This window comes from Marmota monax, unplaced genomic scaffold (genome assembly GCF_021218885.2).
Source record: "Marmota monax isolate L192 unplaced genomic scaffold, Marmota_monax_Labrador192_F-V1.1 WCK01_AAM20220418_F8-fsc00086, whole genome shotgun sequence".
NCBI lineage: Eukaryota > Metazoa > Chordata > Mammalia > Rodentia > Sciuridae > Marmota > Marmota monax.
The window spans coordinates 4569677-4591611 of NW_026693086.1; the positions used below are offsets into that span (position 1 = coordinate 4569677).

Consider the following 21935-nt stretch of genomic DNA (forward strand, 5'->3'; position numbering starts at 1 on the left):
CCTCAAAGGCCCCATCCCCCCACGGGGACTTGCCACAGGCCAGCGCCTGCTCGGCACCCGGGCACTGCCTGGAGCAGCGGGGAGGTGAGGAACACTTGAGGTGCCCCTCTGCCACCTCTCAGTAAGGACAGCGGTGACGCTGCAGTAACTGAGTCGGAGCTGCCGTCTGGGTGCTTCCCAGGGGAGCACAGGACGAGCCGAGGGGTGCAGGCCTTCGTCCAGTCACGTCCTGACTTAGGGTGACGCAGACTGTCACTGTCACTGCTGCCTTTGCAGATAGAAGCAGAGACCGAGCGGTCAGTCAGCCTCGTTGAGGGGCCGTCGTGACTTGGACACAGGCCCAGGGGATCCAGGCTCCGAGCCCCGGCCCTGAGCGAGGCCGCCTGCCTGGGCTCCTTGTCGGCAGACTGTCCCTGGGAACGGCGGCACCCCGGGCCTGGCCAGAGCTAGCGAGCGTGGGGTCATCGTGGCTCCTGCTTGCGTCTCTGTAGAGTGGCCTTTGTTCCCGGCCATCCTCTGCTGGCGCTGACGGCCCTGGGCCACTCGGACCTCCAGATCCCAGCCACCTGGGCCTGTGGGCCTGGCTCCTGCCTGGTGGTCCCCACCCAGATCCTCTCGTTCATCCAGCTGGTCTCCCCCGCTCCCTGTCATCTCCAGGTCCCTCTGTCTTCGTCCTCTTCTCCTGCAGTCACCGGGGGCAGGAGCCAGGTTTCCTGTCTGCAGCGCCTGGACCTTACCTCTCTGTGGGGTCCTGAGCCCGTTCCTGGGTCCCGCGCGTCTCTGGCAGACTGTTAACTAGTCCTGGAGGCCGGTCGGGTGCAGGTGGCCACAGGGGCAAGCGGTGTTACTGTGTGTGCCGTGGGGACGTCCGCCTGACTGTCCCCCTGACTGTCCCCCTGACTGTCCCCCTGACTGCCCGTCCAGCTGCCCCAAGGCCGGCAGCCAGTCTCACTCAGCGCCTGGGCCCTTCGTCTGTGGGGTGGGGAGACTGGGCTTCTGCCTTGTGTCTCCTCTCTCTCTGTCTCTCTCTCTCTCTCTCTCTCTCTCTCTCTCTCTCTCTCTCTCTCGTTTCCTGGAGTGACTGCGGTCCCCAGCTCCTGGTGACTCGGCACAAGTCAGAGAGGAAACCTTGGGTGGAGTCTTCCCCACATTTCCCTAAAAGTTTCAAAACAGCAGACTTTCTCTGAAGCACTGGGTGCTCTGAGCATCACAGACACGTAAACAGGCCGTGGAGGGTCTCGGCCGTCCACTGTCCTCACTATTGTGAGGTTGTCCCCTTCTGGGACCCCGAGGACTCCCCAGCCCACGTATTAATTCACTTGTATTTTTATGGCCTCATTTTCGTGGTTCGGGGCGGGACCAGGGCCTTGCTCGTGCCAGGCCAGACCTTCTGCTGAGCCCCCACCCGCCACCTGAACGCTTTAACACCGTCACCCCTGAGAGCATCCCTGCTTCCTCCTGCGACAGGATGTCCCCGGCTCCTCTTGGGTGGGTCTGGTCCTAGGTCCCACCTGGCCACATCCCTGTGCTGGAGAACGGTACCTAGAGACCAGAGCTGGGCCACCAGGATGCTCCTGCTGCCAGGTTGACCCCGCCCCTTTCCAGGCCTGATCAAGGTCACAGCTGGGGACTCATTTAAGCCCCCGAGGGTCTCTGGAAGGCCCCCGTCTCCGTCATCTGGTGCTTCAGAGTTGGGCAGTGGTTTCCGATTTCTAGGACACGCAAATAATTGCTTTTGGAAGGAAGTAGAAGGTTCTGGGGTGGCCGTCCTCCGTCAGCTCAGCCCCCCACACCCAGCGTCGTGGCTGCGTCTCCTCAGCTCTAAATGCCAGCAGTCGCACGACACGCCATCCATCAACTTAATAACAGCCTTTTAGAGGAAAAAAATCACCTCTTGGATGCACACTTAGAGCGCGAGATTCATTCCAGACCCAAACTTTAAAATGTAAAAGAAAAATCGAGTTTATTTTCAAATCCAGGAAACACAGTGGACCCGGGTGGGCTGGGGGCTCAGGAAGATGGGGGGTGCCTCCTGTCCTCCTTAAGAAAACAACCACCCCCCGGAATGGGGCTGCTGCTCGGGGACCTGGAGACGACACACGCTCGCTCCCTTGTTGCTTTAAACCGTGGTGATTGCTTTGCTGTGCCCTGGAAGGTACGGGCTGCTTTTGCTCATTTTTTTTGTTTTTGAAATTTCCTCTGGGGCTGGGGCTGGGGCTCAGGGACAGAGCTCTTGCCCATCGTGTGTGAGGCCCTGGGGTCCAGCCTCAGCACATTCACAAATAAACAAATCGGTGAATATGAAGATATTAAAAATTGTCTCATCTAAGGCCATAGATGACGGTGGCGCCTCCCTGCTGGGCTCAGCCGTCCTCCCCCACCCAGGAGCCCGTCCGGCTGGGCCAGGGCCAGGCAGGGTGCAGAGGAGGGCTTAGCCCCCCGCTGGGCCGCCCACCTGGCCCCCGTCCCGTTGCTGCAGGCTGATTGACGGAGTCAACATCACCATGGAGGACAAGCACATGTGGCTGGTCCCCTTCTCGCCGGGGATGGACCACGTGGTCACGATCCGCTTCGACAGAGCCGAAAGCATCGCGGGCCTGCGGTTCTGGAACTACAATAAATCTCCCGAGGACACCTACCGAGGGGTAAGCCGGAGCCGGCCACGCTCAGCCCACTGCCAGGGGACGGCGCTTGATGAATGGCTGCCCCCCCACCAGGGGGAGGAGCATAAATCCTCCAGAACTTTCCAAATGGAGCCAGGGGTGGCATCCAGGGAGAGCGCGGCTGCTGCTTCCCCCTGCAGACAGCAGCTGCAGCCAGGAGCCCCGGGCAGCCGCGGGGACAGCGGGCCTCCTTTCTTCTGGTGCTGAGGCGAGGGGCCTCCATTCACAGTGAACAGCTATGGCCCTGATGTCCACTGAGCCCCAGGACCAGGCCTATGCTGGGGCTTCCCGTGTTAGATCCTTACCCCAGGCTCTGGGACAGCTGTTAATGCTGTCTCCCAGGGTGTTAAACTGAGGTTCAGAGAGGTTCAGTCTCTTGCCCCAGGTCACACAGCGAGGCTCCCTGTCCGAGTCAGAGTAGGAGCCCACAGGGCCTGACTTCTGCGCTGTTCTCATGCTGTGGGTGAAAACGCAAGGGTTCTAAGACGAGCCTCTGTTGGGGCAAGGAAGGTGCAACAGGAGCCCCTTTCCACAGGCCGTCCGACCCGAGGTGACTGAACAGGTGGACAGTCACCCTCCCGTGGCACAAAGCTGTCAGGTCCCAAAAGACGGCAGTGCAGAGAGGCCTGGGGCTGAAACTCGGCCCTTCCCTGACCAGCTGTGTGTCCTGCTTTCCCTCGGCTGGAGGACAGGGAAGGGGCTGCCATCTGCCTTGGGCAGGGTGCGTCCCCTTACCACACTGCATTTGGCAAGGCCAGGACTCGACCTCAGTCCTGTGGTCCCCAGATCTGGGTCCCCACCATGTGCCAGGCCACGCACCTTCTCCCATGGACCCTGCAGGGCCATGGTCACTAGGCTGGGGTGGCAGCCTGGCCCTCCTGGCACGGCTGGTGCTGAGCCCTCTGGGGCAAGGGCTCCTTGGGCAGGAGGCACAAACCCCTCACGCGGCCCCGTTTCTGGGTAGCGCCTCTCACGTTCAGCACGTTGGAAAAGCCAGATGTGCTGGCCTCGGAAGACAGGCTCCCCGCCAGGCCCGGGGACGCACGCCCGTGAGCCCAGGCGCTCAGGAGGCTGAGGCAGGAGGACCCCGAGTTCAAAGGCGCCTCGGCAACTTGGCGAGACCCTCAGCAACGCGGCCAAACCCTGTCTCTATGATACAAGAACAGGGTCAGCACCTTGGGTCCATCGCGATCCCCCAAAACAAGAACAACAAGGCCTTTCCCTCAGGCTGACCTTTGGGTCTTTGGGTCCCCCTGAGCAGATCACGGTACCTCCACGTGAGCTTCTGCCGGCTTCCCCAGGAAACTGGGCCCGAGTCCCTGCCCCCAGGTCGGCCCCCAGCCTTGGCACAAGTGGCCACGGGGCCATGTGGGCATGAGGGGCAGGTCCCAGCTGCAGAGGGACAGACCCTATGACTCTAGTCCCCCCCCGACCCCAGGGGACACCCCAGTTGTGGGTGGCAGGCCGGCCGTGGGCTCCTGCGGGGGGGGGGGGCGCACACGGCTCTGCCTCCCTCCCCCCTTGAACAACAGTCAGTCAGAGGAGGGCAGAGAGGACCGGCCACTGCAGCCAGGGGAGTCGGCGGCGCTTCCTGGGGAGTGGACACGGGGCTTCCCGGGGCTCGGCCCGGTTCTGCTCCCGGATTCACTCGGTGACCCTGCCCAGGAGGAGATGCAGGCCTCCGTCCTGCTGGCCCCAAGCCAGAGGACAGGTCCCTCCCAGAGACCAGCCAGCAGACCAGGGTGTGGTGGTCCCACAGGTCCTGGAGCTCCGAGGCCGGGCTGGGGATCGGCCTGAGGGAGGCAGAGGACAGGACACCCAGGCAGGCCCCAGGCGGCCGCGGAGGCCCTCTGCTGCACACGCAGGTCACCCGCTGGGAGTGCCTGGCGCAGACAAGGGGCCTGGGCACTGTCCCTGAGACCAGGCAGGGCTCCCCCCTTCTCCCTCCTCTCTGCGTCTCCCAAAAGGAGATTCCAGCAGCTGCACCCCCAGTCCTGGGGTGGGAGGGGACCGGCTTCCAGACTCCGGGGTCAGGCAGTGGGTGCTGGCGGTGGGCCCCTGGCCCCAGCCGCCTCCCACCCTGCCAGTGGGGACCAGAGAGCGGCTGGCGGATCCGGGCATTTAGCTGGAGAGTTCTGGTCCAGAGCCAGGGGATGTGTTGGCCCAATCCACACCCTCAGCAAGCTCTTAGTATGCACCTACTGCCTACAGGCCCCGAGGCAGGTAAAGTGGGGCCCGCTGGGGTCTCTGCCATCAGTAGGGACCCAGAAACAGCCAGGGACACTGCCAGGCAGCGAGAGCCTGCAGAAGATGAGCTCAGCGCTGGAGAGGGACCGGGAGGGGCCTCTCCTGACCCAGGGTCGCCTGGCCAGGGCTGTGGGGATGGCAGCCCAGGCCACCTGATGGGCACGTCACACCCCTGAACTCCTCGCCGTGCCCACCTGGCAGCTGAGGGGAGCGAGCCTGGGGAGGCTCAGCCACCGGCACCACTGCATGGTGGCCGTCCCCCACCAGTGCCCATACAGCAGGTGCCCTGGATGGTACCTTGGCCAAGTCACTTGTACCTCTGAAACTTGGGGACCAGAGAGCACGTCACTGGGTGCAGCAGCAGGGGTGTCACCCGTCTGTCCTCCAGCGCCCCAGTGCCCAGGTCCTGGCATAGGGTAGGCCAAGGGACATTGGGCGGGCCCCAGCTGGGGCCTGGTGTCGAGGAAGTTCGTGCCCAGCTGCTGCCTGTGCCCAGAGCCGCTGGCCGCCAGCGTGCACCTGTCCCCACAGGCTCCCAGCTTCAGGTTGTCTCTGTCCACCAGGCCAAAATCGCCCACGTGTCCCTGGACGGCTTGTGTGTGTCACCCCCCGAGGGCTTCCTCCTCCGGAAGGGGCCAGGCAACTGCCACTTCGATTTTGCTCAAGAAATCCTCTTCGTGGACCACCTGCAGGCTCGGCCGCGGCCACAGCCGGCCAGGAGGTGAGGGCCGGGGACACCCACCACTGTCCACCCGCTTGCTCTGGAGCGCGTCCTGTGGGGTCTTGAAACACGATCACACGTGACGCTGGGCCATTTTCTAAAGCTCGGCTGAGCCTCTCCGAAGCCTGGGGCTGCGCTGCCCGTCTGGGGACGTCCCTGTCTGGGGACGCTGGGTTTCCAGGTTGCAGGGCTGACGGCTTTAAATGCCTCGCTGCGCGTCCTGCTGGGAAGAGGCCGCAGCCGCCCATCCGAGATGCCCGCGGCCAGTGCGGGGGCTGTCCCCTGGCTTCTGTGCTCGGATTTAGGAAGATTCAGGAGGACACGGGCCACGCAGTTCGTGAACTCGCTGGGATGTCGCCCATCTCAGCTGCGCTGAGCTCAAGGCCATCTGTAAAGGCCACGTTCAGTTTGCTCCTGGCCCCTGAGCCCAGCGCCCGCGGCCAGGCTCAGAGTCCCCGGTTCCCTCCTCAGCACCCACTGTTGCTTGGGCCTGTGGCTGGGGACAGTCACTTCATGGTAGCAATGCCTTGAAAGGGATGCGGCCAGGCCTGGGCAGGGCGGCCCTGCAGGGGGCAGAGAGGAGCCAGTGGGTGGGAGGTGGGGGGGGTGCCGAGCGGCCGCAGGCCTGGTACTGGTGCCCGGGCCCTGCCAGCCTTGAGGGAGGGCCATGCCCACGCCCCAGAGGTGGGACCTGCCCTCTGCCCGTCCTGCCCACGTCCCCTCCCAGACGTCTCCCTGTGCTCGACACAGGGTGGCCTCTGCTTGTCCAGGGGAGGCAGGAGAGGGGCGGCTAAGAGTGGGCAGAGACCCTGGAAACCTCAGGCACTTCCTGCCTCTGCCACCCACCAGCTGCATGGCCCTGAGCACGTCACCTCTGAGTTCCAGGGTCCTCAACCCAGGACAACGGTGCCTGCTCCTGGGGCGTTTGGACTCTGTGTCAGGAGACACTCCTGGAGCAGGGCTCCTGGCCAGCCCCACGCTGGCCTCGTGCTGGCCTGGTGCCCACTGAGCCAAGGAGCCAGGGGCGCAGCTGCTGGGGTGGCCCTGCCCTTGGCCGAGCCGCACGCCACCTTGAATAGGGGACGGTCTCCCCTGGGAGGTGGGAGTGCAGGGCACGCGGGACCGTCCTGGACGGCGGCTGGCCGGGGTGCTGGCCACTGGGGTCTTCCTCAGGGTGCGGTTTGGTTTGCCAGGCTCAGCACGAGGACCGCCGAGCGCGCCAGCATGGACTACGAGGCCCCGCTGATGCCCTGCGGCTGTATCCTGCTCTCGTGCCCTCGTGCCCTTGTCCTCGTCCTCCTCCTCCCCTCCCCTCCCCCTCCCCCTCGCCCCCCGGGCAGGGCTCCCTGCCCTCTGGCAGGCGGGCACTGCAGGGGGCGGGACAGCAACACTAGCTGCAGGGCCCCTGAGGTGGCAGGAGGCTGGGGACCCAGCTGGGAGGGGCTCAAGCAGCAGAAAGTGACCCGGGGCTGGACCCTGGACTGGCCTTGGAACCCAGCCAGAGGGAGCCGAACTCGCTGCCTGGACGCACTGGGCCCCACAGCAGCCTGAGCCCAGCTGGGGAACCGGGCACAGCGGGGCCGGAGCCAGGCCGCCCGCCCCCGAGCCCATGGGTGCCCCTGCCCTCCTGGGCTGCTCTGGCTGGGTTGTCTGTCACCGGGAGCCACCCTCCCTGTGCCTGGGGTGGGGGAGCCAGCGGGAAGCAGGCTGAGGAGGGCTGGATGTCCCACGTCCGTCCCTCTGTGCACGAGATTAGCAGTGGCAGGCCACCTGCCCCGGGCGTCCTGCCCTGTACTGTCCAGCCACGGCCCCTCACCCCACGCACCCAAAAGGGACAGGAGGGGACAGGTGCCCTGTGCTCGTCATCCCACAGCCAGGGAGACTGAGGCCAGAGGCGTGGGGGTGCCATTCAGCACCAGGGGACACAGCCTCCACACCCTGCCTGCCCCTGGACAGAGGCCACACAGACCCTGATGGCGTCCCGCCCTCCCGGACGCACACCCCGAACCCTGCCACCTCGTGGCTGCTTTCCTGAGTGAGATGCCCAGTCATCTTCCAGTTCCAGCTGCTGACCAGCTGGGGCGACCCCTACTACATCGGGCTCACGGGGCTGGAGCTGTACGACGAGCGCGGAGAGCGGATCCCCCTGTCGGAGAGCAGTATCCTTCCCAAAGGCAGCCGGGCCCGGGGCAGGGGTTCCGCAGACCAGAGCCCTGTGGCCAGGTGGGTGGGGACAGGCCCCACCCCAGCCCTGTCCCAGAGAACCGCCCGCACTGGGGCTAAATGAGAGCCCAGTCTGTGGCTGCTCTGGAGAAACCGGCCCTGCCAGGCCCGGGGCCAAGCACAGTGGTGACGCTCTGCTGCCCTTGTCCCCAGCACCCTTCCAGTTCTCCTCAGTCCCCACCCTGAGGCACAGAGAGACTGAGTAACTTGCCTCAGGTCACACAGCCAGTGAGCCTGGCTCTAGAGCCAGCCTCTGACCACTGAGCTGCCCGCCTCTGTAGGACCAGCCTCTGCACACGGCCCCGACACCCGCAGGCCAACTCAGAGCCATCTGCCGGAGGCCTGGGTCCACGCCTGCCCTGGCTTGCCTGGTCGGTGGTAGAGCCCAGGAGGGAAGCCGGGTCTGCAGCTCCACAGTGTCAGGGGGTGGCCAGGCCTCCCCATCCCGCCCCTGTGGCCAGGGGACTGTCCCCAGCGGCCCTCACAGGCCGAGGCAGAACCCGCCATCGCCCAGTCCCGCTGTCCCAACAGCTGCATCTGGGCTGCTCCGGCCCCGCAGTCCTGCGGCCCCCTTTCCGGCAGCCCCAGTCCCTCCCCACAGCCACTCCCCAGGTCACTTAGCTGTCACCCCGAGCACAGGCCCAACCCCGTGTTACAGCAGCTTAGCCACCTCCTCAGACATCGCGGCCTTCCCCGACAGCGTGAACTCGCTGGAGGGCGTGAGCGGGGACGTGCGGACGCCGGACAAGCTGGTGGACCAAGTGAACAACACCAGCGACGGCCGGCACATGTGGCTGGCCCCCATCCTGCCTGGCCTGGTGGGTCAGCGCGCACGCAGCTTGGGGCTGGCAGGAGGGAGCTTGGTGTCCTCGGGCTGGGGACACAGCAGGAAGCCTGGGAGCTGGCAGAGGGGGCAACAGGAGGATCGGGCCCCTGGGCAGGATGGAGGGTACAGCCTCTGCTGGTCCTGGTCTCCGCCCCTCCTCTGCCCTTCCCCAGCCCCCCCCCCCAGGTGCTCCTGTGCCTCCCTGACCCTCAGGGCACTTGATCCTCTGGACCCCGTCCTCTCTGTCCCCAAACCGCCTGGTCAGCCTTCTGGCCAGGACTGTTCCCAGCTCTCGGGCCTGACAGGACGCCTGGAGGTGGCTTCTCCACCTGTCAGTCATAGTGGAGGGAGGGAGCCCGGGATGGGCCGTGGGTTCGCACCCCTCCCCAGGGCCAGGAGCACCCAGGGCACAGGGGGCGGGGTCTCGGGCAGCCTTGGGTCCCTGGCCCACTGTCCCTTTTCCACCCATATGACTGGGTGGGAGGCAAGGGGACATTGTCCTCTCAGATTGCCACAGGGAGGAGTGGCAGCATCAGTGCCATGCTGATGTTCTCCAAAGCCACCCCAAATGGGCCCAGTGGTCAGCTCCTCGAGAGCCCCTCAGCCCCCGCCTGCCGTTGCACATGGGACGTGGCCAGCAGGTGGGTGCCACACCTGGTGTCAGGCCACCTCTCCCGCTGTGTCTGCTGGAGCCCCTGGGCACTGAGGGGCAGGACCCCGTGGACCTTTGTCCCCCACAGCCAGCCCCACGTCCTCCCCTGAGTGCTGCAGGCTGGCCCCTGCCGGCCGGGGACCCTGATCTTGAGAGTGGCTGTTGGGGTGGGCAGGGGAAGGTCCGGGGTCGCCTGGCTGCATCCTGCCACTGACCCAGCAGCCCCTCCCTCCCTGCCCGGGAGCTCCAGAGACACCTGCTGGGTGGCCATGCCCTGGGGGGCCCTGCAGGCTTTCATCTGTGCCTCGGGAAGGGACAGAGGGGTCCTGGGCCCAGGGAGCCTGTACCATTTCTGGGCCCATCTGGGGAGGCCCGAGGTTCTGCCCATACATAGATGAGGGCCACCAGGCTCTGCCCGTATGTAGATGCAGGCCACCAGCCCAGGAGCGAGGCCCTGCAAGAGCCAGCTCAGCGGTTTGTTGCAAACGCAGCCACACGTGACCTGACTCAAGATGGGCAAGGGGAGGAGGCGGGTGGACTGCAGGCCTCTGGGGGGCAGGGGCCTCCTCGGGCACCGCCAGGCGCAGCCATAGCCTGGGCAGCGGCCCAGCAGAGCACCTCTCACCGGACGCTCCCCCAGGTGAACCGCGTGTACGTGATCTTTGACCTGCCCACCACCGTGTCCATGATCAAGCTGTGGAACTACGCCAAGACGCCGCATCGCGGGGTGAAGGAGTTTGGTGTGAGTCCCCCCAGCTGGGCTTGGGGTGATGGCGCTCACTGGGGATCAGGCTGCTGGCTGTGATCATGTGTCGCCCCTTGATGTGCCTCCCTCCATGGCCACCTTAGACATGGGGCCTGGTCCCAGAGGCAGGGACGCTGGCCACCAGCCAGGCCTTCACACCCCCTGAGATGATCTGGGTCATCACCCGACACTGAAAAGCAGGCTTTTTGCCAGGGTCTCCCCAGAGCCCCACGGGGACAGGACAGCAGGCACAGGGGCCAGAGATCCCACCAGCCCCACTGTGTCCAGGGCTCTCTACTGGGTGCTGTCCCCTCCTTCAAGTCCCCTGCAGCCTCTCCTGTGGGGGTGAAGGTCTGGAGTCACACAGTCCAGGCACACAGGGGCCCTGGCTAGTGACACCGTCTTCAGAGAAGCCTCAGTGGGGCTCTGTGGGGACAGTGTGGGAGAGCGGGTCCCTCATCCCCCCGTCCCTGCCCAGCTCCTGGTGGACGACCTGCTGGTGTACAACGGGGTCCTGGCCATGGTGAGCCACCTGGTTGGGGGCATCCTGCCGACGTGCGAGCCCACGGTGCCCTACCACACCATCCTCTTCACCGAGGACATGGACATCTGTCACCAGGAGAAGCACACGGCCATCAGGTGTGTCCCTGGCCCCCGCGCCTCTCCCTGCGGCCCTAACGAGGATGGATGGTAGGGACACTCGGCCCTGGGCCCCATGGGACCTGCTGCCTCCTCCTCCACACAGTAACCAGGCAGAGGACCAGGACGTCCAGATGACAAACGACAACCAGGCCGTCACCAGCTGCAGAAGGAAGCCGAGCGTGGCCGACCCAGGTCAGCCACGGTCTGCCCAGAGTGTCCGCCTGGGAACGCGCCAGGGAGGGGCTGGCACCCCACACCTACACGCCCTGCACACCTCCGGCACCCGGAGGGTGACAGGGACCTAACCCTGCAGCCCTGTGCAGAGGGGAGAGGTCAAGGGCAGCGGAAGCCTTGTGGGGACAGGGTCCCCTGCCCTGGGGCGCGGAGGACTCGGCCTGTTGGAGCTGCAGGCGGGGGCCAGGCCTCAGGGACCTGGAGGGCAGCCCCGTGGTGGGGCCTCCCCGGGGTGTGGGACACCCGAGGTGTAAAGCTGGGGACACCGCCCCTCTGTGCTCTGCTTCCACAGCTCTGCGCCCCAAAACCTGCATAAGTGAGAAGGAGCCAGCCAGGCGGTGGCGGTGCTGACGTGCGGAGCCCCGCCCTCAGTGTCACCAGCCAGGATCCCGAGGCTGAAGAACACAGCACAGAGGGACAGGAGACTCTGGGGTGACAGCCCTGGAAACCACTGGGGACAGGCTGCCGCTGCAGAGGGTGGCAGTGCCCTGCAACGCCGGCTGCTGCAGAGACTCAGGGACGCCTGCTTTGCCTCTCCAGCAAGTCTGGCCCGTGACCACTCGGACCCGCTGACCCTGCCTCACGCCTGGGTGCGGTGTGCGGGGCGTCCATCTGGTCCGTCTGTCCAGCTTCTTAGGCCAGGACAGGGTTGGGGGGAGGCCAGGCCTCAACCCTAGCCCCTCCATGCATAGGTGCCCCAGAGGAGGCCAGCCCAGCTGTGGTGGCCCCACCTCCCCTGCATGCCTGCCCCACTGGGAGCTGGCGGAGCCTACAGGGTGCCGTTGTTGGCCCCTCAAGGTCTGCCCGGACTGCCACCGTCCCCTCGTGTATCCAGGGTCCCCCAGGCCCTTCAGGGGTGAGCCTGCAGGACCTCTGGCCTCTTGCAGAGCCTGGGACAGGATTGGCCCTGGTGTGTGTCCTGCTGAGGGAAAGGGGAGTGAGGACCACCACCCTGGGGCCAGGCGCAGCACCTCCCCCTTGAACTTGAACTTGGCCTGGCTGCTCCCTGCCCTGGCCCTGCCCTCTGACCCCTGGCCTCTTCCTACCCTCCCTGCCTGTGCCGCTGTCGGCCCCTGGAGTGACAGGGAGGCTCCGGTGCCCAGGCCCCGCCCTCCTCCCTCCGGGGTGGTCGCGCCTGGACGGGTGCCTGCGCCCCCGGCCGAGCGGAGCCCCCGCGGCTGTTCCCATCCCTGTAACCAGCTCAGATCGGGCACCTAATTGGTTCCCGTGGTGGGTCATTTCTCGTTCCCATATTAATCCGCTGCCTTCCTGGCGCCCGGCCCGGTCTGCGCGGTGCGATTCTCCCGCGCGTTCCTGCGCAACCGCGGCCCGGGCTTTATGGGCTCCGCTTCCCGCGCGCGGGGCCACGCGGATGCACTTTGCGTTGGGAGCTTTGCGTTGAGAGCTCGGCTGATGCGGAGGTAGGAACCGCTTCCCCGGAGAAGATCCATCATCGCCAGCTCCGGCCGCGGCTCCAGATGTGCCGAGCCCGCCCCGCCTCCCGCTCCCACTCGAAAGCTGCCCCTGGAGCCGGGCTGGTCACCCAGACAGTGCCATTGCCCTGAAGGGACCCCCATCCCGCCCCAGGCACGGGAGACGCTGCGCACTGGCTGCCAGGACCCGTGGGTCTCACAACCGACGTGTGCACCCTGCATTGAAGGGGGGAGGAAAGGAGCTGTGGAGGCATTAACTGGAAAATGAATGTCTATTTTTTTCTCTTGCAAAATCAATAAAAGATGTTATTAAGAATGGAGTCGGGCGCACTGCACTTGGGTCAGACGGGCGAGCCCGTGCCGCCTCCAAGGCCCTGGGCAAGAGTCCACTTGAAACTGGCCCAGCACAGGGGCATGCGCCCTCACCCACAGGTCACAAACAGAATGTCGCCGTTATTATACGCCTGGCTGCTCATGTCACAGTCCTTGGGTTAGGCTCTGTCATGATTTCACAGAGAGGCTGTGCAACCTCCCCAGGACACACAGCTTCAGAAGCTGTTGGTCAACATGCAGATCCTGAGATGACCACTGGGCAGCAAGGCGGGTGGCAATCCTGTGAGTCTGGCTGGTTTCCCACCAGGTGTGGCTCTGCCAGCACCCAGGTGCCCGATTCCCAGGCCCCCTCCCTGCCGCACTCCTGACTCCCGATTCTGTCAGACTCCTGGCTTCCCAGTGGGAAGATGGTGCCGTTAGGCGGGGCGTGGAGGGGCGGGGCGACACACTGCAGCTCAGGGGCCAGCACAACACTGGCAGCAGCTCAGGGGGATCGTGACCAAGGTCACCTCAGTCTTGACCGCTCCCCACCCCCACTGGCGAGGTCTCTGGGCTGGGTCCCTGTTACTCAGGGACAGACAGAGCATTAGTCCTTTGGGTCCCAGAGGTGACATCCCCACCCTGGCCCTCCTGGGTGAGGGTCCCCTCCCCCACAGCCTGCATGTCCCCATCTGGGCTTCCCACTCCCACCCCAGGGCGAATGTGACCCAGCTAGAGCATCAGAGCCGGGGTTTGTTGGCACCCAGGCCTGGGTTACTGGAAACGGATCTTGGCCACAGCCAAGGGACAGCTGGCAGGGCTCCCAGAGGAATGGCGCAGGCCCTGTCCCTGGGCTCAGCCTCTCCGTCCAGCTGTGGCAGCTCCTCTTTGGGGACCGCTGGTGTCTTGCAGGGCACCCATGCCACCTCAGGAGGCCCTGCTCAGGCACGTGTGCCAAGCCGCCTGGGGCCACCTGCCACCTCCCCAGGGCCAGGCGGCCCCTTCCCTGCCCGGGGCTCCCGCTCTGGGGACTCGGTTTGCACAGTACCCACTGTGCCATCCAGTCGCCGTTTGGCTGCTGCCCCTCTCACTGGAGAGCTCAGGCTCCCCCTGCTCTGGAAAGAGGTCACCCTTGTCCTGCGTTCCCTGCTGGCCATGCCCCTGGCGGTCCCTCCAGATCCCCAGGCCATAGGGCCTCCTGCCGCCCTCCTGCCGCCCTCCTGGCTCCTCACTTGCCTGCTCACAGCGCCCCAGGCATGTGAACGTGGAGGAGCAGGAGGGGACACAGGGACAGTGCTGTGGCTCCACGGGCAGAGGCTTGGCCAGGTGGGCACGCCACCCACTGGGGGGCCTGGGGCTTAAGCCTGTGGCATCCCATTGGGCAACAAAACCAGGCTGGCCATATGCTGTGTGTGTCCCCAAGTGGCCAAGGGGTGTCCTTTGCTGCAGGTGTGTCCCACGTCTCCCTGTGGCAATCATGACACCCTTTCCAGTGTCCCAGCTCTCCAGGGGGACTTCCACTCACAGCCCCAGCTGAGGAAGCGGCCTCGGCTCCTTCGGCGGTGATAAGAGCCCCACAGACAGCTGCCCGCTCCTCGCAGCCTCCTGTGCGCATGCTCCAGGAAAGTCCTCCTCCCCGCACCGGGGATGCTGTGCCACGGTCCTGGGGCCAGCAGGCCTGGGTTCAAGTCCAGGCTCCACCACTTCCTGGCCATGTGACCTTGGCAAGTGACTTTACACCCTGGACCGGGCTTCCTTACCCAGGTGGCAGGTGAACCAAGGGTACCTGCTTCACGGTGCCACGGTGGTCCCCATGAGACCCTCATAGCTCTAGCCCTCCTGGTTGAGACGACCCTCTGTCTCAGGATTCCCCGCACTCCACAGGTGTAGACAGGCTCGGTGAGAGGGACCTTGGGGCTGCGGCGTGACCCTTGAGCCCAGGCTCTTCCCCAGAGCAGCCGGGCACCACCTCCAGCCTGGCCCCTTTCCAAAGTCCAGGACAAGCTCAGCTGATTGGTCCCTGAAGGGCACTGGCCTTAGGGCTGCAGACCTATTGGCTGAGCAGGGATGGATGTCCCGCCCCTCCTCTGCCAATCCTGCTCCTGTGTGGTTCCACAGGCCCCGCCACCTCCCCTGACTCCTGGGGGGGGGGACCCGATGCCCGCCCCACGCCCACCCCAGGCCCGCCCCACCACCCTGCAGGTGCCCCGAAGGCCCAGGGAGCCCCAGGTTGGCCTCAAGCACAAGGCAGAGGCCGACTGGCTCCTCCTGGGCCTTAGGGCCCTCAGGACCCGTGTTTCCCGGCCACCCTCCCAGTGGCTGCCCCCTGCCAGGCCCACAAGTGTCAACGCCCCCGGCTTTGTCTAAGGTAGGGACCAGAAAGTGTCAGTCCGGAGCGAAATGTGGCCCAAGAAGTGACAGCAAGGGGAACCGTGTCCCTGGCTAGATGGGGACAGGCAGGGGCCCGTCCGGTGGCCTCCTGCCTGACCATGTAGTGAACCCCACGTGGAGGAGGTTGGTCTCTATCTTGGAGGCCCCGGGCACTACCGTCCATTGGCCAGCACCAGGGCTGCCTCCACTCCCACCAGGCCCTGCTGCAGTCCCCGATCTGCTGGCCCCATTTCTGCCCTGCACCCCGTCTCCCAGGCCTGCACCCCACAGTCAGAGGAGCCTCTCACAGCCGTGCTGGTCCTGTCTTCCTTTAAAATCCCTCCTGTCAGCTGCTCCCTGGGTCCCTCAAGGTGAAAGCACAGCCCTTGTCATCGCCCAGGAAGCCCAGACTCAGACCCGAGGACTGGTGGGAAGTAGCCGCAGGTCCTCACCTCACTGCACGGTCCACACAGGCTTGTTCTCAGCCCCAGGACCTTTGCACACGCTGTTCCTCCTGCCTCACCCTCCTGTGGACAGGCCCTCCCTGCCCTCTGCCCCTCCTGCATGACATTGTCACTGTTTGAGGTGAGCTTTTACTGTTTAAGGTTTGGTGCAGGATCTGAGTCTCCCGAGTGCTCCCGAGTGAGGAGGAAGGACAGCTTCCTGTTCCAGAAGGGCAGCTCCTGCCTGAGCTCGGTTCCTGGCACCTTTTGTCCCTTGGTCAGTGTTCCTTGGAGGAGGGAGGCCGCAGCAGGTTGGTGGCCGCAGGACTTGAACCCAGGCCCACCTAACTCCACAACCCAGCGGCTCTCTGGGTCCCGGCTTCCTCCCGAGCAGCGGTCAGCCCAGCGGCAGCGGCTCTTCCCCGGGGACATGCTCCCGGCCAGCCTCGTCCTCAGCCCTGGCCGCTACAGACGCTGCCCATGAATCAAGCTGACGTTTCCATTACCCGCGGGAAACGAGTGTGTGGCCAGGCACGGGGTGGCTTCGGCGGGGGTGGTGGGGACAATTGCTGGTCACTGTCACCAGCCTAGGAGGACGTCAACCCTGTTAACTCGTCACCTCCCGCCAGAGGGTGAACCCTGGCCCCAGGTTCGCCTGCACCTGGCAGAAGAGGGGCCACCGGGCAGAGGAGCCCAGGGCCTCTGAGGGTCACATGCGGGGGCCACCAGGCTCAGCACACAGCCGGGCACAGGGAGCCGGGGCCTGTGGGGACAGAGAGGCTGAGCTCGGGCGCCCAGGGGAGAGCAGGGCCGCGGGTCGGGCCCGGTGTGGTGTCCACACCACAGGCACACACCCAAGGCCATCAGGGTCAGCACAAGTCCACTCAGCACAGGGGACTGTTCTCTGGGAAAGCGCTTTGCAGGGGCAGAGGAAGGCACCCCGTCCTCTGTGTGTTCCCCAGGGGCCCCCAGGTGGCATGCCCCTCCTCCCAAGCCAACAGTGGCCTTAGTTCCCTCCAAGTAACTCTCAGTGGCTCCTGGATTAGTCACCTGAACATCCTGGAAGTGCTCCCTGTTATCTAACCAGCAGCCCTCTTGTTACACTGGAAAATAGCTAGTTTCCAGCCCCTTCCGGACGTGCTCAGGAGGAGACAGGAGGACTTGAAGTCCCAGTGGCCCCGTGACCCTCCTACCTCTTCCCTTCCCATGTGACAGGGGCCCTTGCAAGCCGCCCCCACGCCATGATCACACACCAGTGCAGGATTGTTTATTTGATATTTCCTTTGAGCCACCTCTTTGCTTGTTACTGAAATGCCCCTTTGGCTTCATCCCAGAGGGAAGTCCATGACTCGGTGGCTTGGTGGCTCTGATGTGGCTGGAGACACTGTTTTCTAACACACAGAAACACGACTGTTAAAAGAGATGGAGATCGTCCCAGTGTCAACTACAGCCACCCCTGGGTCTCCTGGGGCCTGTTGGCCGACTTCAGTTGACCCCGGTGACAATAAAGCCGCTTGGTGACCTGGGCCGATTCCTGCCCGACTTGTCCCAGCCGGGCCCCGTTCCTGGAGGCTCTGTCTGACCTGGTCCTGCCGGTCGAGGTCATGGTCACTGGCCCGTCTCTCCCAGGCTCTGCCCCCCATGGGGGGTCCTCGGTATCCACCAGGGAAGGAGAAGGACGCATGGTGGCCACAGGATGAGTGAGTGCATGGGTGACCCAGGCCTCGCGGTGTCCCCAGGCACTGAGACGCCCGACGTCCAAGACTGAAATCTCCACCTTCCCCAGCACTCAGCGGAGGTCACCTGGCTGGCCGCCTCCCACAGGGGTCCCCTCTAGGTCCTGTGGCTCGTCCCTCCTACCAGGCCCTGGCCCCCGGCCACTGTCCTAGGCTCACTGTAGGCGTGGGATGAGGACAGGGTCCCGCTCCCGGGCAGCTGCCTTCCTGGGACACCACCTGCCCACCTGCTCTGTGGGAGTGGCCATTGCCCGGCTCAGCCCCAGGCTCCTCCAGAAACCGGTGCCCTGGCTGTCCCCACTGACCCCTGCAGTGACGGCCACCACAGCTCTGGCTGGCTCCTCGCCACGCGTGCCCCTGGGTAACTGGCCAGCCACCTGGAGGGTGGCCGAGCTGTCCCTCTCCTGCTGCCTGGGCCTCGATCACCTGCACCTGGGCCTGGACCTCATTTTCTTGAAGAGCCTCCCCTGACCACTCCCTCCACCTGTCCCCAGCAGGGGACGCCCGTAGGCTCCCGTGGCCCCAGCATCCCTCCTCGTGACAGTGAGCTCCAAGGAAGCGCCTGGGGTGAAGGTCCGCAGCTGGCCCCTTGGCCCTCTGACAAGGACGTCCATTTAGTGGATGAGGAAACTGAGACCCAGAGGGGTCAAGCAACCTGTCCCAGGTCACCAACAGAGAGGGAACCTGACCCTGGTGGCCTCGTCCCAGAAGGGGACACTGAGCTGTGACGGCCTGGCTCGTCCTCTGTCCTGCCGTCTGCGGGCACCGAGTGACAACAGATGGCCTCTCCCGTGGCCCACCTGGAGTGCCTGCCCCAGGGCCTGGTCACGGTGGAGGCTCGGACGACACCCTGGGCGGGTGGAGCCACGGGGGGGGGGGGTGACGAGGAAGGTAACACCTGGAGGATGGTGGGGACATCTGGTGTCGGGGACAACCAGTGAGGGACGGAGGGAGGGTGGGATGGGTGGGTGATGGATGGGTGTGTGGGTGGACAGGTGGGTGGATGGTGAGTGGGTGGGTGATGGACAGGTGGACAGGTGGACAGGCGGGTGGATGGATGGTGGAGGAGTCCGGGTGGTGGACGACAGACAGTGGACACTGTGTTCTCTTGGGCAGAAAACTCTCGACACCCCTGGGGGCCCCTGGGGACGGAGCCTGGGGTCCGGCTTCCTGGTCTGACTCAGCTCGGCCCTTGGCCGGCTCTGGAGTCCTCGGCAGGTGGCTTCGTCTCTGTGACCCTAAACTCGGTCATTCTGAGGACAGGGATCCACTTCGCCGGCGTCTGCACCTGGGGTTTCAGAGAGAGGTGGCCCCAGGGTGAAGGGTCCCCTGGGCCAGGGCTGTGACATCGCTGGGCTCTCAGGGGGAGCGGGCTTCACCTTCCGGCTCAGGGCCACCTCTGTCCCCACCTGGAGCCCTCGGCGGCCCTCCGGCCCGTCCCTCCCGCTTGCCCCAGGCTCCCGCATCCCTCTGCTGGGCCCTGGCCCAGTGCACTTGGCTCAGTCCAGGCTCCTTGGGGTGACACTGACCCTCGGTGGGGCAATGACACGACAGCCATCGCCCAGAGAGCAACTGGGCTCCACACTCCACAAGAAGTCGGGTTCAACAAGCATTTATTGAGCTCCTGCTGTGTGCCTGTTGGGTGGCCCTCCGCGGTGCCAGCCGCTGCCCTGTCCTTCAGGACCCCACGTCCCCACAGGGCTCTGCTCCTCTGGGCACCTCCTCAGCTTCCTGGCTGGTCGTGGGGGTCCAGCACTCAGTGGCCAGTGTCCTGGGTCTTTGCGGGCCGTGCCCAGCGGGGCGCTGCGTGCGGTGGTGGCAGGAGTCCAGAGCTGGCATCCCCTCTGTGTGGCCAGCAGCCCCCGGGGCCACCCTGGCATGACTCAGGGCCCGAGCCCCGGTGGTGGCAGGACAGGCCTGGGGTCCCCTCACGGCCACCGAGTCCACCCAGGCCGGGTTCCAGGCCCCAGACCAGGCTCTCGTGGGAGGGATGGTGCCGGCGATGGCGGGCGTCTGGGGCTGGGCCGGGCTCGGTCACACCCAGTGTCCCAGGACCCAACACTGGCGGTTCAGCTCGGGCGCCTCCTGTGCTGCGCTGCGGGGCCAGGAGTCCCCCAGGTGCGGCTGGTGTCCTGCGAGAGAAACAGCGGTCAGCACTGGGCGCCCACCCACCAGGCCTCCCGCCCCGGCCACCGCAGCCCAGTCCCCACGGCCACCCATCGGCTCGCCAGCCTGGACGCACACCAGCCACCCCTGCCGCCATCCACCCAAGGACCCAGAAATGCACCTGCCCCGACCCCGGCTCTCTCCCCACAGGTCACCCGCAGTCCCCCATCCACGCCTGCCACCCAGGACGCAGCCACTGGCACCCCCACCTCCCACCCAAGACCACACATCTGAACCCCTTTCGCACACAACACCCCCGAGCCACCCCCGTCTTCGCCCCCGACTCACGGGCACGTCCCCGGGAGTCCACTGTGGCGTCCACCACGTGCCCACAGGTGTCCTGCCCGATGCTCACCCTCCTCAGGCTACTGGCTCCATCCTGCCTTTCCCACCCCCTGTCCACCCACCTGTCCACCGCAGCCCAGCCTTCATGCCCATCTCTCCACTTCCCGTCCACCCTGGGGAGGCACGGCCTCCGTCCAGTGGGTCCACTCTGAAGTCTATAGAGGCGACCTCCATCCCCCCAGTCCCTCTGGCGCCCCAGGCCACGCCCCGCTAGGACCCCCCTGCAGAGGGCCTAACCTGACATTGTCCTCCACCATCTCGGGACACCCTGAGGGCCCTGCCCTGTCCCCTGCGCCCCATGACTCTGAGCCCCAGGGAGCAATGACAGACCCGTGGCGAGGGGCAGAGATGGCACAGGGACGGGGAGAGTGGTGGGCCCTTCCTGAGCCCGAGTCCCCAGCTGGCCCGCGGGGTGATGTCCACCGTCTTACACCGGGGAGGGCGGAGGCCCAGCCGGGGGCCCAGCGGCCACCCTGCGGCGGCTGGACTGGCCTCTTCCTGATGGTGACCTGAGCCGCTGGAGGGCTGGCCCAGGTCCTGTTCCCCGCCTGGGCTCTCCGGCTCGTCCACTCCCACTTCTGAATTTTAGGGGGGGACGGGCTCCTCTGGGAAACCCACGAGGCAGGAATCCCTGTCCTGCCTGTCACCCCAGGACGGGAGCTCAGGTCGCAGGGGGCTCTTCCCAGTCGCGAAGGCGGGACGGAGGCGAGGACAGAGGGCTGTGTCCGCTGTCCTGTGAGTGGGTCTCTGTGTTTTTAGGCAGCGGGAAACGTTTGCCAACCATTTGTTTTGGCCGCAGCCACTGGAACGGCCTTAGGAACAGAAGTGCTGGCTGCCAAGAGGGAGGCGTCTGGGTTTGTTTTTTTTTTTTTTTTTAATTGAGAAGCAAATATTTGGTGCATGGGGAGGTCTGTTGTTTTCTCAAGGAGTGTTTAGATGGGAGCTGCTCTAACCCTGGACAGTTCCCTGAGGAAGTGATCTTGGGCGGGTGGGTGCTGGGGACTGGACCCAGAGGCTCTTTGCCCCGAGCCACAGCCCAGTCCTTCCTATTTTGATTTTGAGACACGTTGTCGCTAATTAAGGTCTGGCTACGTTGCTGAGGCTGGCCTCGAACTTGGGATCCTCCTGCCTCAGCCTCCTGAGTCGCTGGGATGACAGATGACAGCTGTGTGCCACGCACCCAGGGGTCACATACATTGTCAGGAAAAAGAGAAGCCCAGGACCCTGTGCATCCTCGAGTCACAATGGGACGCTCTGTCCCTGGGTCTGGAGACCAGGTCACTGAGCACCGAGGCTCCCCTCCTCTTCTCTGGCCTCCAGAAAGGGACACTGAGCCACTGACAGTGCGTGTCCCCCACAGGGCACCAGGACCCACCTGCAGGGCACCGGGACCCCGCCCACTGCCCTTCTCCCCGATCTTTTTGGTTTGGAGCCTGTGCTGTGGACTGAGGATCCCAACTCAAAACAGCCTCTGGGCCACAGTGAACCACAGGTGACAGGGCAGAGGCGGCCTGCTCTTCCCTAGTCAGTGTCACCACAGGCAGGGGGACAGCTCTTCCAAAACGTCCGAGACACTGAAAATGTGGATTTCAAAATAAGAGCCCCTGGCCTTTAAATGAGAGCAATTGGGACTTTTAAACATTCAGGCCACCGAGAGAGCCGCACCCCTCAGGTGACTCAGCCCACCGAGGCCACTTCATGACCTCTGGTTTGTCCCTTAGACTCTGTCCCGTGTCCTTGATCCCAGTGCTTGTCACTTTGTGTGGTAAGAGCCAGTTTCGTGTGGCTCTCTCTGTCACCCAGGGACGGGGATGTCTGTGGGCAGGGACAGGGTGGGCCTCTACCTGCAGCCCTCTGTCCCCAGCCCCTGGCCTGGCCTGGCCCAGAGCACACCCTGGGCTGAGGTGGGGGAGGAGGGGCGAGGGAGGCTGAGCTCGTGGGGTCCCTGCGGCCTTCCTGCTCTGAGCTGATGGAATCCTCCCACCCACGGGGTAACTCAGAGGGTTCAACAGTCCCGGCTCCACCACTTACAAGCCATGTACATTTTTTAAGCTGTGTGGCTTTTGACAAGCAGCTCCACCTCTCTGAGCCTGCAAATGCATGTGAGGTACAAAGGCCCAGCCGGCCTCCCACGGGGAGCCCCTCCCCACGCGACCTCAGATACTGATGGAAAATGA

At 65.0% G+C, this 21935-nt stretch overlaps 2 protein-coding genes and 1 long non-coding RNA gene across 5 annotated transcripts in view; 2 read left to right on the forward strand and 1 right to left on the reverse strand.

Moving 5' to 3' along the window:
* Positions 1 to 12706, forward strand: part of Katnip (katanin interacting protein) — a 143049-nt gene extending 130343 nt beyond the window's left edge. For all 3 annotated transcript variants that reach the window (XM_046454569.2, XM_046454568.2, XM_046454571.2), the window contains 9 exons: positions 2480 to 2645; positions 5474 to 5631; positions 6825 to 6889; positions 7680 to 7790; positions 8533 to 8672; positions 9973 to 10074; positions 10556 to 10716; positions 10823 to 10911; positions 11246 to 12706. In XM_046454569.2, coding sequence (XP_046310525.1) covers positions 2480 to 2645; positions 5474 to 5631; positions 6825 to 6889; positions 7680 to 7790; positions 8533 to 8672; positions 9973 to 10074; positions 10556 to 10716; positions 10823 to 10911; positions 11246 to 11304 — 1051 coding nt within the window. In that variant the 3' untranslated portion in view covers positions 11305 to 12706. The remainder of the gene's footprint in view (positions 1 to 2479; positions 2646 to 5473; positions 5632 to 6824; positions 6890 to 7679; positions 7791 to 8532; positions 8673 to 9972; positions 10075 to 10555; positions 10717 to 10822; positions 10912 to 11245) is intronic.
* Positions 12707 to 14929: 2223 nt separating this feature from the next.
* On the forward strand, positions 14930 to 17037 carry LOC124099493 (uncharacterized). The gene is made up of 2 exons (XR_006853965.2): positions 14930 to 15066; positions 15674 to 17037. It is a non-coding gene; the product is annotated as an uncharacterized LOC124099493 (long non-coding RNA).
* A 1806-nt stretch (positions 17038 to 18843) lies between these two features.
* The window catches only part of Gsg1l (GSG1 like), a 170310-nt gene continuing 167218 nt past the window's right edge, over positions 18844 to 21935 (reverse strand). Inside the window, exon 8 of the mRNA XM_046454586.1 lies at positions 18844 to 19379. Within this exon, the coding sequence (XP_046310542.1) occupies positions 19282 to 19379 (98 nt within the window). The 3' untranslated portion in view covers positions 18844 to 19281. The remainder of the gene's footprint in view (positions 19380 to 21935) is intronic.